General features: G+C 35.3%; 1 protein-coding gene across 1 annotated transcript in view; it reads left to right on the top strand.

The window, feature by feature from the left end:
- Window positions 1-15,393, top strand: part of MEI4 (meiotic double-stranded break formation protein 4) — a 199,772-nt gene that overhangs the window by 113,119 nt on the left and 71,260 nt on the right. Inside the window, exon 3 of the mRNA XM_044236540.1 lies at window positions 5,111-5,242. Coding sequence (XP_044092475.1) covers window positions 5,111-5,242 — 132 coding nt within the window. The remainder of the gene's footprint in view (window positions 1-5,110; window positions 5,243-15,393) is intronic.

Here is a 15,393-nt window from a genome sequence, read left to right as displayed (position 1 = left end):
CCTGTTTTCCTCAGCCAGAGATCAATTGCTCCAGCCAACACAGGAACCCCCTTTTCGCCATTGGCAGAGTGGCACAAGTCGCCAAACTGTGGAAAGAACCAAGATGCCCTTCAACAGATGAATGGATAAGGAAGATGTGGTCCATATACACTATGGAGTATTATGCCTCCATTAGAAAGGATGAATACCCAACTTTTGTAGCAACATGGACGGGACTGGAAGAGATTATGCTGAGTGAAATAAGTCAAGCAGAGAGAGTCAATTATCATATGGTTTCACTTATTTGCAGAGCATAACAAATAACATGGAGGACATGGGGAGATGGAGAGGAGAAGGGAGTTGAGGGAAATTGGAAGGGGAAGTGAACCATGAGAGACTATGGACTCTGAAAAACAACCTGAGGGTTTTGAAGGGGTGGGGGTTGGGAGGTTGGGGGAACCAGGTGGTGGGTATTAAGGAGGGCACATATTGCATGGAGCACTGGGTGTGGTGCAAAAACAATGAATACTGTTCGCTGAAAAGAAATTTTAAAAAAAGAGAGAGAGAGAGAGAGAACCCTCCATATAACCAGGTGGAAATTTCAACCTCTAGTTCATGAAATTTGTTGACCTCAAACCAGAATCCGATGTCACAAGGGGTGAAGAATACTTTACCAGTGAATCATTAGATGTAATATTGAGAATTCCCAGTCTCTTTCATACCTTGGTTCCTGAATTCAAATGTTCTGGCTATCAGAGAAAGAACATAACATATTGGTCATAGGCTTAGAACATAAATTTCCTATAACTCAACCACAAAAGGGGTGGTATTCTAGGTGGAACTAACTGCTCAAGCAGTGCTTCTACTTATATTTCCTGCTTGATCACACATTATATATATTATAGCTACTTGATGATGGAGTATTGCTATGTATACCTAACTTTGGGTAACACTGTTCAAATGAGCAGCTTTGGGCATATAATCACTTGGTATCCCATAATGAGGCAGTCATTTATTCTCTAATAGGGCCAAATAGTGTTGTGTGTGTGTGTGTATAAAATCATATAATATAATTGGTAAAATATATTTATATGGTTATATATACACAAATATTATTAAATATATATTTATATTTATATAGATGTATAAATATTAAATTATAATATAGTATATTTATTTGTGTATGTATATATATATTTCTTGAATATATATGTATATATATGGAAGAAAGTTTTGACTTTCTTCCCAAACCAAGGGTTTTTCATTGTGATTTTCTTATTAGGGTCAGCAACAGGCTTCATACAATTACTGATTAGTTCCAAGAACATTGGGTATTATCGGTCTTACGGTCCAAGTGGCAGAGTTGCCTTTTACTCCACTTTGACCAACTAGAGCTCTTTATACAACTCTGGGCTCTTCTCAATGCTTAGACCTGATTTACCCAGTATGTGCATCCAAGTGGTAAACTGAAATGAATATATGTTGCGTCCAATATCCATAAATGCCCATCAGGTGTTATATATTTTTATTACTGATAGAAAATACATACTAAGGCAACTTGTGTTTCACTTTGGAAGGGGCATTTCAACATTCATCAGATCCAGAATGTGTCAACTGTATCAGGTACCCGAATCCTGGGGTTTACTTTCTTCTAATATATGTATTTTACTAGGGCCTTTAAAACAATTGCCATATCAGTACACCAGCATGATGTCCTGTAGAATATTCCGATGATCCAAATTCAATGAAATAATGACACAGAGCCAGCAAACTGACATGGCCTTAAATAGGGCAGAAGAAGTATAATGATGACCCCTAGGTGAACACAAACTGCTTCATTTTATCCTTATTGGAATAGTAAAAAAAAAAAAATTATCAGATTAATACCTAACAAATATCAGAAGCAGTGTTGACTGCCAGGAAAGGAACTGCAACTGAAATAGTATCACTGAAGTAGAAACACCCCTAATGAAGTTTGTGGTAATTCACTGCCATTTTCCAAGATCTTTCTGTCTTCAACACAGGCCAGATAGCAAATATGTTGGGTATGTGGTAGGAATTTCCACCTTTGCATATTTCAAGACTGAAATGTCAGCACTGGGCTCTGTGAATACTCCAGGGGAATATGTAGATGTAGATCAAAGCACATTTGGTTTGGCTGAGTTTATAGGAATTTGAGGAGGCTGAGTTTATAGGAATGACTTCCTAAAACTACTGAGCCATCAAGGTCCCACTGCTTCTGCCAGGATTAAGAATTTGAAGGGCGCCTGGGTGGCTCAGTGGGTAAAGCCTCTGCCTTCAGCTCAGGTCATGATCTCAGGGTCCTGGGATTGAGTCCCGCATTGGGCTCTCTGCTCGACAGGATGCCTGCTTCCTCCTGTCTCTCTCTGCCTGCCTCTCTGTCTACTTCTGATCTCTCTCTGTCAAATAAATTAAAATTTTTTAAAAATTATAGAAAAAAAAGAACTTGCAAATATAGGGAGCCTCTACACCAGTTACATGATAAGTCTGAACCATGTCACCTCTGCCATAACCTGCACCAACAGAATGCATGGCCTTTGCCCTGCTTCTCTTCTTCCATAATGCACTTCTAAATCAGGGTCTCAGATGAGTACCTCTGATTAGCAGAACTCAAATAATATCCAAAATTCAAACTTCACAGGAATCTGGGGAAAGTTATTTCTAACTTCCATTCCCTGCAATACAGGAAGATGGGCTAGAGTAGAAAAAGATGGCATGTGTGTTGTTTTCACCACTGTAGACTCTCCTATAACCTTGTAAGCCCTGGTTTCCAGGCCAGGCTCTTTCAAAAGTTCTACTCTATTTACAAAAGGGCAAGTGTCAATTAAAATGTAAGGAAGACTAGAAACCATTTTTATAAAAATGTTCACAGAATTTAAATTACCGTAACAGCTATATACTTAGTCTTTGTTCTCTTATGAACTTCAGTCATTTTGGGGAGACTGTAATAATTCCTATCTAGATCATGGAAAAGGTCTTTATGATGAATTTCTCTTCTGAGCAGTGTTCTCTAATAGAATTGTATTAACTCTAAAAAAACAGATTTTATTTTTAGTATTTAACTTTTCAGTTAATAATAAACTTTTCAGTTTAAAATAAATTAAACTTCTGTAACCTTCAAGGTTTTCTATTATCGACCTACATTATATTAACATGTAACAATTATTGAGCACTTCCTGGGTACCTGGCACTATGTTAACAATTTTTACTATCTAATTTCATATACACAACAACTGAAGTGGGTGCCATCACAATCATTATTTTGCAGATGTGGTAGCTTAGATATAAAAAGTTAAGTAACTCGCTAGTACAAGTTAATAGGCAGTGGAGTTAGGGTTTGGCTCAGGCAGTGTTAGCAGTCCACAGTCCACAGACCTAACCCTATGACTACCCTCATAAGTTTATTCTCACTTTCTTTTATTTTTTTTAAGACTTTATTTATTTATTTGACAGAGAGATCACAAGTAGGCAGAGTGGCAGGCAGAGAGTGAGAAGGAAGCAGGCTCCCCGCCAAGCAGAGAGCCTGATGCTGGGCTCAATCCCAGGACCCTGAGATCATGACCTGAGCTGAAGACAGAGGCTTTAACCCACTGAGCCACCCAGGCGCCCCTTATTCTCACTTTCTAAAGTAACTTTTATTTTACTGTGAATTTTTTTTAATCTCTTAAAGCCTTAAATATTAAGAAAGGAAGTAAACAACTAGAGCATCAGTGAAATAGCCAACAGAATTTTTTTCAGAGCTTAGATAAGGGTATTCTTTTTTCAGGTACAAACAAAAATGTAAATTATCTGCAAAAAAGTGACACTGGAGAATTACAGAGGGTGTGAGTCCTAGCCAGTTACATTACTGAGAAACAACAATGATAAATAACTCTGATTTCCTATGGTAATAAATTGATGTGGTTTTAGGATTGAGTTGACAAGCTGACTTAGAAAACTATTACTAAGAACGAGTTGTGCATATCAAGATTTACAATAGAAATTTCTTTTTTTTTTTTAAAGATTTTATTTATTTATCTGACAGACAGAGATCACAAGTAGGCAGAGAGGCAGACAGAAAGAGAGAGGGGGGAAGCAGGCTCACTGCTGAGCAGAGAGCCCGATGCGGGGCTCGATCCCAGAACCTGGGGATCACGACCTGAGCCGAAGGCAGAGGCTTTAACCCACTGAGCCACCCAGGTGCCCCTACAATAGAAATTTCTGTTGAATTCTATAAGGTGTTCACTATGTTATTGTCATTGATTAACTTTTAAAGTATATTATTAAAATATCAATTTGAGAAGTATCTATGTTAAGTGTTTATCTTAAAGGACACAGGTGACATTTCCTACTTTCAAATGGCATTATATAGCATTGTCATTTATACACTTTATATACAGAAGCAATGTCTCCTCAATATGATTTTAATCTATAGAACATGACAAGATAGATGCTATTTCTTTGTTTCAAGATATTTCTGAAGCTTCTGTTCTCCAAAATATATTAAGGGACATGTTTAATGAAGTTCCAGCTTTGAGTTATACATACCTTAATGTGATTAATAATCAAATGGCATTTCTCCTAATAATTATATGGGATATACTTTATTGTCTCCCATTGTTCTTTTACATTTATTTAGTGGTGAGTACTTTCTGCTGCCCCTACATGAAAATTTAGAGTCCTGCATTTTTTCTTCTCTCTCTCTAAAGTGCCTCTCTTTTGACTTGTAGAGAACAAGGAAGTCCTTCCCACCTGTCTTCAGTGCGGAGGTGGGATTCATAGTGCACCAATATCTATTCCAAAAGACATCTTCAAACTCTATTCTTTCACTACACACACACACACACACACACACACACCGCTATACTTATATCTAGCGGGTAAGAGCTTAAGAGTCTTATCTTCTTTATTCATTCTGTATATGGTCCATCACCTAAATATAATTATTTATTTTGATACTTCAACTAAAACTTCCATTTCAGCACTTTGTCATACCTTTCAAAATATTAACCGCTGTACAAAATTTTATTATTTATATAGTCATAATTTATCTTAGTCTTAGAAATTGCCCTCTAAATATATTTTGACCTGACTTGATAGAAAATAGAAATTTACTCATTTTTATCTTTAGTTTCAGGTGCAGCATTATGTCTCTCAGAGTCTGGTAACCCTGGGAAGTTGCAGCTTGTTGAGAAAATCTATAATATCTCTGCTTTTATCAGAAGTAAACAGCTTCACTGATGTTTTGGGTACCATCAATCAGGTATATATAGCCAAAAACTGTGACTCTTACCTATAGTTAATACAGCTATAGACTTTTCTTTCTTTTTCTCCTCTCTCTGCTTCCTGCCAGGTTGATATTTTAGTTATTACCATTTTTTCATAGAGTATGTGGATACGATTATAGTCTACTAAAATTTCAAAGATATTTTCAGAAAATCATTTTCAAAATAATACCATCTTATCATCCTTACATGTATATGTATGCCAGGGGTGCCACTGTGACAAAGAATGCTTAGATGAATGGCCTTAAATCTCTCTAATTGGGCAGCATGTTCCTAAAGCAAAACAGTGAGAAAAATGTGATTGGGAGAGGATGCTAAATGTAAAAAAAGCCTCTCACCAATGGTTTTTATTTCTAATTGCTTATGAGAATCATCTGGTTAACTTCTAAATATCCCATTGTGAAGCCATATGCTAGTTCAATTCAATGGAGGTCTTTGGGTTTAAGATGCAGGTATTAGTATTCTTAGAGCTCTTTAGGTATCCCAGTGAGTAGCCAAGTTTGAAAACTCACACTCTAGGCCCCCTCATCTGTGCAAACTCTCACATGAATGCTGATAAACTTGTCTAAAAGAAGCCATTCCCATATTTTAATGCTGACCCTGGTATATTACATGTTCACTTTGTCCACTGTTTTAATATTGTTACTGTCTCTGTGGTAGAAATAAGCACAATTAAAATTAGAGATAGGAAGAAATGTTTTGGTAAAGAAGAACAAATTTAATTAGAAAAAAATATTATATATGTAATTTCAAATAGCATTTAATCATTACTTATATCTAAGTTTCCTACATTTAACAATATATTCCAAAAGTACTGTATAATCTAATTGAAGTCACTGAATGACATGATAAATCATCTAGACAGCAGTTTTTCAAGGGACTCTTAAATGGTAAACTCTTTTAAGTGGTCTGTGAGGTTTTTTTGTTTTTTTTTTTAAAACTAATTTTTACTGATGTTAATTAAGGAGTAAAAATCCATTTGGGAAACAGTGGAGTGCTAAAATACTTGGTGTTTGTAGGAGCTCCAACATCAAGGAATTGATCAAGGTAGGTTGCAGGTCCCTGAAAGGACTTCATGGAAAAGAAACAACTTGAAAAATGTATTTGAAAAGCAGAAGATGACAATATAGAGGCACTGGGTGTAATTTTTAAAATACATGTTCAGGGGCACCTGGGTAGCTCAGTCAATTAAATATATGACTTTTGGTGTCAGCTAGGTCATGATATCATGGGTCATGAGATGAAGCCCTGCATGGAGCTCTGTGCTCAGTGGGGAGTCTGCTTGAAGATCCTCTTCCTCTACCCCTCCTCCCACTTGTGTGTGCTTTCTCTTTCTAAAATAAATAAATAAATCATTTAAAAAGGTATCTAAAATGGGTGCCCAGCATTCTAAAAAGCAAGGTAAGGTCATGTAGTTTAAAAACAGGAAGCAATGTGAGAAATGACTTTGATCAAATCAGATTATTTGGTTAGAAAATAAATTTCTACAAAAAAATTTTATTTCCATATTCTCATTTAATATTCATAAATCTCCATGAAGTAGTTGTACTTTTTACCTAGTATATAGATAAAGAAATCAAACCTTAGAGTGGTTAAGCAACTTGACCAAGAGTGCAGAAACAACATATTTTAAAGCCATAATTCAAACATAGGTATTTTGATTATAAAATCACTTGAGAATAATAATAAGAAGAATACAACATAACTACTCTTGACAGGTAATAATGCATTAAAATGCTTTACATGAATTTTTCTTTTTTTTTTTTTTTTTTTTTTTTTTTTTGCTTTTTTTTTTTTTCCCAATTTATTTATTTTCAGAAAAACAGTATTCATTATTTTTTCACCACACCCAGTGCTCCATGCAAGCTGTGCCCTCTATAATACCCACCACCTGGTACCCCAACCTCCCACCCCCCCGCCACTTCAAACCCCTCAGACTGTTTTTCAGAGTCCATAGTCTCTCATGGTTTTTCCTAATTTAGATGTTAGTATAGTTGTTTAAAGACAAAGACAAGGAAACTATTACTTGGTATTCTTTGAGTAGATAACAACATTCACTCCAGCCATTTTAAGCAGAAAGGATGCATAAGTAGCTGTGGATTGTTGAGAGGGCTAAGGAAAGATACTTCAGGCTGTACTTTTCATGAACTCCTTCCATAATGACAGAGCAGAATTTGGCTACCAGAGGAATTGATGCCTTTATCATTATGACTAGGAAGCTGCCTGCTGAATCAAGGAACTGCTGCTACCATCATAGTTTCCAGAAAACAGTCCTGCCACAACGTACAACAGACAAATGTGTGCCCTGTGCTGTACCTGTCTCACCATGTGATTCAGTTTGAACTACAAAGTCTATGTGAGTGCATTTGTTTCTAAGCCGACTTTCTACTCATAACCATAGCAGCTAGAGAGTATAGAAAATGTAGTTTAGCAAATGCAGAGGAAGGGGATCAAGATGACAGGATGGGAAGATCCTGAGCTTACTTCCTCCAATGGACACACAAAGACTACAACTATATATAGAGCAACTCTCTCTGAGAAGAACATGAGGACTATCAGAACAACTTTAACACAGCTCAAGATACAAAGAAAAAGCCACATCAAGAAGGGTAGGGGCAGAGAGGTATTCTGGTTGGGACCCAAAATCCCCAGCATGGCAACCCACAAATGAGAGAGATGTAACAGGTGTGGAAGTCCTTCCTGAAGAGTGAGAGAAGCCCACATTGACCACCTCCACCCTTCAAGGATATACACCAGGAAGGTAAGCCTCCATAGCATCTAGCTTTGAAAATCAGTAGGACTTAAATCTAGGATCTTTAAAAATCACTAGGGCTTAGCTTTAGGAGAGCCAGAGGGCTACAGAAAACTGACATTGTTCTTCACGGCCCGAGCACAATCCCACTCACTCTGGGTGCCAGCATGGAGGCAGCAGTTTGAAAAGCACCTAGGCCATACATGAAGGAGATTTACTGACTACTTTTAGGGCATGTATTGGAGGGGCAGGGATCTATAGGAACTGCCTTTGAGAACAAAAATGCTGACAGGCACAATTTTTCTTATCTTCCTTCAAGCTAGTTAGCCCATGCTCATTCAGAAAATTCTCTATCTACCTTGAAAGCACTGGGTGTGACCCACCCGAGTGTTCTGTGGCTGCACTGCTCAAACCCACCTACCCTGCCAGGTGCTCTTCCAAAGTGGTTCCCACCCTGCCATACATGGTGGACAGTCTTGGCCAGGTCCAGGACTCCCCAAAGCAACTCCTGCCCCAGAGAGGGAGGAAAGAGCCTTACCCACAAGCACATCTACAATAGTTGCCAGCAGGCCTTCTAACAGCCACACCAGGGACTAAACTCATTCACTAGCACACCCACATCAGCTGCAGCTGGGACTCTCACCAACCACTGGGGACCACACAGAGTCCACAAGGAACAACCCTGAAGTGCCTAGATCTGATGACCAGAAAGTATTGCATTCCTATGCCCCACAAAATGCCACACAGAAACAAGTTCAAAGTCAGGCAAAATGAGGAAACAGAAGAATATGTTCCAAATGAGAGAACAAGACAAAACCTCAGAAAAACAACTAAGTAAAATGGAGATAAGCAATCTACCTGATAAAGAATTCAAAGTAATGGTCATAAAGGTGCTCACTGAACTCGGGAGAAGAATGGATAAATACAATGAGATCTTCAAAAAAGGGACAGACAGTATGAAAAGGAACCAATAAGAGCTGAAAAAATGCATTAACTAAAATGAAAAATACAATAGAGGGAATCAACAGAAAATTAGAGGATGCAAAAGAACGGAGGAACAATCTGAAAGACAGTGTAGTGGAAGTCATCCAAACTGAACAACAAAATGAAAAAAGAATTTGAAAAATAAGGATAGGATAAGGGATTTCTAGAATATCATCAAGGGTATAATACTCACATTATAAGGATTCCAGAAGAAAAGAGAGAGAAGAGGCCAGAAAAATTATTTGAAGAAATAATAGCTGAAAACTTCCCAAACCTGTGGAGGGAAACAGATAACAAGATCCAAGAAATATAGTAGAGCCCCAGTAAGTCAAAGAGGTCTATTCTAAGATATTAATAATTAAAATGTCAAAAATTTTTAAAAAGGTAAAATATTAAATGTACCAAGAGAAAAGCAACTAGTTACATACAAGTTACCACCCGTAAGACTGTCAGCTGATTTTTCAGTAAAAATTTTGCAGGCCAGATGAGAGTGGCATGATATTCAAAGTGTTGCAAGGAAGTACACTACAACCAACAGCACTCTACCCAGTAAGGCTATCGTTCAGAATTGAAGGAAATACAGTTTCTCAAACAAAAGTTAAAAGAGTTCACTTTCAGTAAACCAATATTATAATAATTGTTAAAGGGACTTCTTTAAGTAGAAAAGAGGCCAGAGAAGAAGCAAGAAAGAATTAAGAAATAAAAAATTTCACTGGTAAGAGCAAACATATAGTAATGCTAGTAAATCAGTCACATATAAAGCTAGTATGAAGGTTAAAAGACAAGAGTAGTTAAGTTAGGTATATCTATATCGATTAGTTAAGGGATACACCAAATAAAAAGATGTAAAATATCACATCAAATGTATAAAATGTGGGGAGGAAGGTAAAAAATGTAGTGTTTTTACAGTATGTTCCAAGTTAAATTACCTTCAACTTAAAATAGACTGAGAATACTTAGGATGTTCTATATGAACCTTATGGTACCCACAAGCCAAAACCTGTAATAGATACACAAAAAATAAAGAGAAAGAAATACCAACATAACACTAAAAAATAATTATCAAACCACAAGGAAAGAGAACAACAGAAAAAGAAAGGAACAGAGAACTACAAAAGCAACCAGAAAGCAATTAAGAGAATGGCAATCAGTGTATACCTACCAATAATTACTTTAAATTTAAATGAACTACATGCTCCAATAAAAAAAATATAAGATGACTAAATGGATTAAAAGAAAAAAAAACCACTGATCTATATGCTTCCTAAAAGAGACTCACTTCAGAGCTAAAAACACATATAAACTGAAAGTGTAGGAATGGAAAAAGATATTCCATGCAAATGGACACTAAAAAAAAAAAAAACCTGGCATAGCAATCCTTATATCAGATAAAATAGAATCTAAAACAAAGCCTGGAATGAATGATAAGCAAGAGCACTGCAAAAAAGAGAATATAATAATTGTGAATATCCATGCACTCAACATAGGAACACTAAATATATAAACTAAATATTAAGAAATGTAAAGGGAGAAATTCATAGTAACAAAATAATAATAGGGAAGGTTAAGACCCCACTTATTTCAAAGGATAAAGTATAGACCATCCAGACAGAAAAATCAATAAGGAAACAGTAGCTTTAAATGACACATTAGAACAGTTGGACTTAACAGACATATACCAAACCTTCCAAACAAAATGCATTCTTTTCAAGCACTCATGGAACATTCTCCAGTACAGGTCACATGTTAAGCCACAAAACAACTTTTAATAAATTTAAGAAGACTGAAATCATATCAAATATATTTTTTTAATCATAACAGTATGAAACTAGAAATCAATTATAAGAAAAAAAAAATTGAAAAACACACATGTGGAGGCTAAACAACATGCTACTAGACAATGTGTCAGTGAAAAAGCTAAGAGAAAGAAAAATAAATAAATAGAGACAAAAGAAAATGGTAACACACAATATTCTATAATGTCTGGGACACAGGAAAAGTAATTGTAAGCGACAAGTTCTACAGGCCTACCTCAAGAAACAAAAAAATCTCAAACAATCTAACTTTATAGGTAAAGAAACTAGAAAAAGAACAACAACAAAGAAAAGCCCAAGTAGAAGGAAGGAAATAATAAAGATAAAAGAAATAAGTGAAATAGATAAATGGATAATAGATATCGATAATAAATCGATAAGTAGATAAATAAAGAAAAACTGCAAGAGGAAAGATCAATGAAACTAAGTGCTGTTTTTCAAAAGATAAAACTGACAAACCTTAACCCGGATTCATCAAGAAAAAAGAGGTCAGTCGGGGCACCTGGATGGCTCAGTGGGTTAAGCCTCTGCCTTCAGCTCAGGTCATGATCTCAGGGTCCTGGGATCGAGCCCCGCATCGGGCTGTCTGCTCAGCAGGGAGCCTGCTTCCCTCTCTCTCTCTCTCTCTGCCTGCCTCTCTGCCTACTTGTGATTTTTCTCTGTGACAAATAAATAAATAAAATCTTTAAAAAAAAAAAAAAGAAAAAGAAAAAAGAGAGATCAAGTAAACAAAATCAGAAATAAAAGAGGAGAAATTACAATCAATACCACAGAAATACAAAGGGTTATGAAATAATACTGTGAACAATTATACACAAATTTACATAAACTAAAAGAAATGACTGAGTTCATAGACACGTATATCCAAAACTAAAATTCTATTTCATGAAGAAATAGAATATCTGAACAGACCAATTGCTATTAATGAAACAGTGATTCAGGGAAAAAAATCCCAACAAACAAAAGCCTAGGAAGAGTTGGCTTCACAGGTGAATTCTAGCAAAAATTTAAAGAAGAATTAATACACAGTCTCAAATTACTACACAAATTGAGGAAGATAAAGCACTTCTAAACTCATTTTATGAGGCCAGCATTACCCTGACACTAAAACCACAAAGACCCTACAAAAACGTAAAGTACAGGCCAATATCCCTAATGAGTACAGATGCAAAAATCCTCAACAAAATATGTTAGCAAACCAAACTCAACAATAAATTGAAAGGATCATACTCCATGCCAGCTAGAATTCATTTCAGGGTTGCAAGGATAGTTTAACATCCACAAACCAATCAACATGATACACCACATTAACAAAACAAAGTATAAAAATCATGTAATCTGAATAGCTACAGAAAAAGCATTTGTCAAAATTCATCATTTATGATTAAAAACTTTCAACAAAGTGGGTACAGAGGGAATACATTGCAACCTAATAAAGTTCATGTATGACAAACCCACAGTGAGCATGCTCTGTAGTAAAAATTTGAAAGCTATTCTTCTAGGATCAGGAACAAGACAAGGATGCCCATTCTTCACCTTTATTCAACATAGTATAGGAAGTCAGAGCTTTAGGAATTAGGCAAGAAAATAAATAAAAGACATTCAAGCTAGATATGAAGAAGTAAAACTGTCACTATTTGCCGATGACATACTTACATAGAGAAAACCCTAAAGACTCCACCAAAAATCTATTAGATGTAATAAATGAATTCAGCAAAATTGTAGGATATTAAATCAATAAATAAAAATCTGTTGTTTCTATAATTAATAATGAACTATCAGAGAAATTAAGAAAAAATTTTAAATTACATCAAAAAGAATAAAATATCTAGGAATAAATTTAATGAAGGAAGTAAAAGACCTGTATTCTGAAAACTATAAGACATTGATGAAAGAAACTTAATATGACACAATTAAATGGAAAGACATTGTGTCCATAGGTTAAAAGAAATAATATTGTTAACATATACATATTATGCAAAGTAATCTATAGATTTAATGGAATCCCTTTCAGAATTCCAATGAATTTTTTTTCACAGACCTAGAATAAATCATCATAAAATTTATATGGAATCACAAAAGACCCCAAATAACCAAAGTAGTCTTGAGAAGGAACAACAGTGGAGGTATCACACTCTCAAATTTTAAACTGTACCAACAAAGCTCTAGTAATCTAAATAGTTAGAGCACTTGCCTAAAAAGCAACACATACATTAATGGAACAGGATAGAGAGCCCAAAAATAAACCCATACTTATATAATCAATTAATCTACCACAAAGGGGACAAGAATATACAATGGGAAAAAGATAGTCTCTTGAATAAGTGGTGCTGAGAAAAATGGAGAGCTACATGCAAAATAATGAAACTAGACCACTTTCTTACCATACACAAAAAAATAAGCTCAAGTGGTTAAAAATGTAAATGTAAGACCTGAAACAATAAGACTTCTAGAAGAAAATATAGGCAGAAACGCTTTGACATCAGCATGGGTAATTTTCTTTTGGCTATGTCTTCTCATGTAAGGTTGACAAAAAAGAAAAAATAAACAATGGAGCCACATCAAACTACAAAGCTTGTAGTTTGTAGTGAAGGAAGCCACCAACAAAATGAAAAAACAATCTATTGAGGGGAGAAGATACTTGCAAATGATATATTGGCTGAGTTAATACCCAAAATATAGAAAGAACTCCTACAACTCAATAACAACAACAAAACACTTGATTAAAAAATGGGCAGAGGATCTGAATAGACATTTCTCCAAAGAAGACATATAGATGGCCAACAGCCAGAAGGAAAGATACTCAGCATTACTAATCATCAGGAAAATGCAAATCAAAACCATAATGATATAATACCTCACACTTATCAGAATGGCTGGTATCAATAAGACAAGAAATAATAGGCATTGCTGAGGATGTGAAGAGGGAATCCTCTTGTACTGATGGTGAGAATAAAAATTGGTCCAATTACTATGGTAACAGTACAAAGCTTCATCAGAGAAGTAATAATATAATTGCCATATATCATCCAGCAGTTTCACTTATGGGTATTTATTTGAAGAAAATGAAAACACTAATTTGAAAAGATACATGTACTCCTATGTTCATTGCAGCATTATTTACAATAGCCAAAATATAAAAGCAACCTAGGTATCTGGGATAAATGAATTGATAAAGAAGATATGGTATACACACACATATACTCAGAGTGGATTACTCAGCATTAAAAAAGAATGAAGCTTGCTACTTGTGACAACAGGGAGGGTCCTCGATGTGAAATCAATGAGACGGAGAGAGACATATAAATATGATTTAACTTATATATGAAATCTAGAAAAACAAAACAAATGAACAAACAAAACAGAAACAGACTCCTAGATACAAAGAACAAACTGATGATTACCAGAATGAAGTGGGGTGAGAGGATGGGCAAAACAGGTGAAGGGGATTAAGAGGTACAAACATCCAGTTATAAAAGTGATGGGAATGTAAGGTACATCCTAGGGCATATAGTCAATAATACTATGTGATATTGTATAGTAATAGATCGTAACTAGACCTATCATGGTGATCATTCCTAATATATAAAAATAACAAAAATATCTGAAACTAAGTATCTTTTGTATGTTGGTTATAATTAAATTTTTAAAATGTAGTTTTATACTTTTTTCAGCTTTTTAACTCTGAAAAGGTGATAGAATGGCTATTGATATAGTCAGTCCAAGCGATCCTTCACATCTCAGGCTCAGAGATTCAATTATAAGCTGGTAAGAGATGGAATCAGAGTAGGAGTGAACATAGAGCAAAGGGCAAGAATAGAGGGAGGCTCTTTATTTGGGACTGCCAGCGAAATAAACCTTCCACAAGCAGCAAGAGAGAAAACCACACTATATTAAGGGAATTATCCAACGGTCTCCAGGAGAGAGTGAAAGAGAGGAGAATCAGTGGAAAAAATTGTAAAACTAAGATGTAAAGATGTAAAAAAATGATGTCATTGAGGAGAATTAGGTAAGTAGGAAGGAATGCTTGTTTGTGAAAAGACTGAGTGTAGTTTAGATATACTGAATTTGAGGAAACATTGAAGTAATCTAAATGTAGGTTCAGGGAAATACAAAATTAAAATTTGAAAGAAAGGAAAGGGGCATCCCCAATATATGGCAATCATGACACCAGTCAGAAAGAGAACAGGGACTCGGGAAAAGTAAGGTGAAATGGGAAAGGATGTACAAACAAAGAAAAGAAGACAAGCTTTATTTCAATAAGTATGTTAGATGGCTAGTATAAATGTAGGCTTAAATGGTTTAAAATTCTTGTCAGATATAGAGTAATATGTATATATTTATTATAGGTAATATGGAAATGCAAGAAATGAATAAATCAAATACTGATATTAATATCATGCTGCACATTTTATATCTTTCCAGTTTTCTTTTTAACTTAGAGGTTTTTGCTCCCCCAAATATTTATATCATATAGCACATAGTTTTGTATTCTACTTTCTCATGTAACAGCATATCATAGCACTTTTCATAATTTTGTTTTCCTAAGGAAATGTGATTTTTAGTGACTCAATAGTAT

Source organism: Neovison vison, chromosome 1 (assembly GCF_020171115.1).
Source record: "Neovison vison isolate M4711 chromosome 1, ASM_NN_V1, whole genome shotgun sequence".
Taxonomy (NCBI): Eukaryota; Metazoa; Chordata; class Mammalia; order Carnivora; family Mustelidae; genus Neogale; species Neogale vison.
This window is presented reverse-complemented; position numbering and strand designations above follow the sequence as displayed.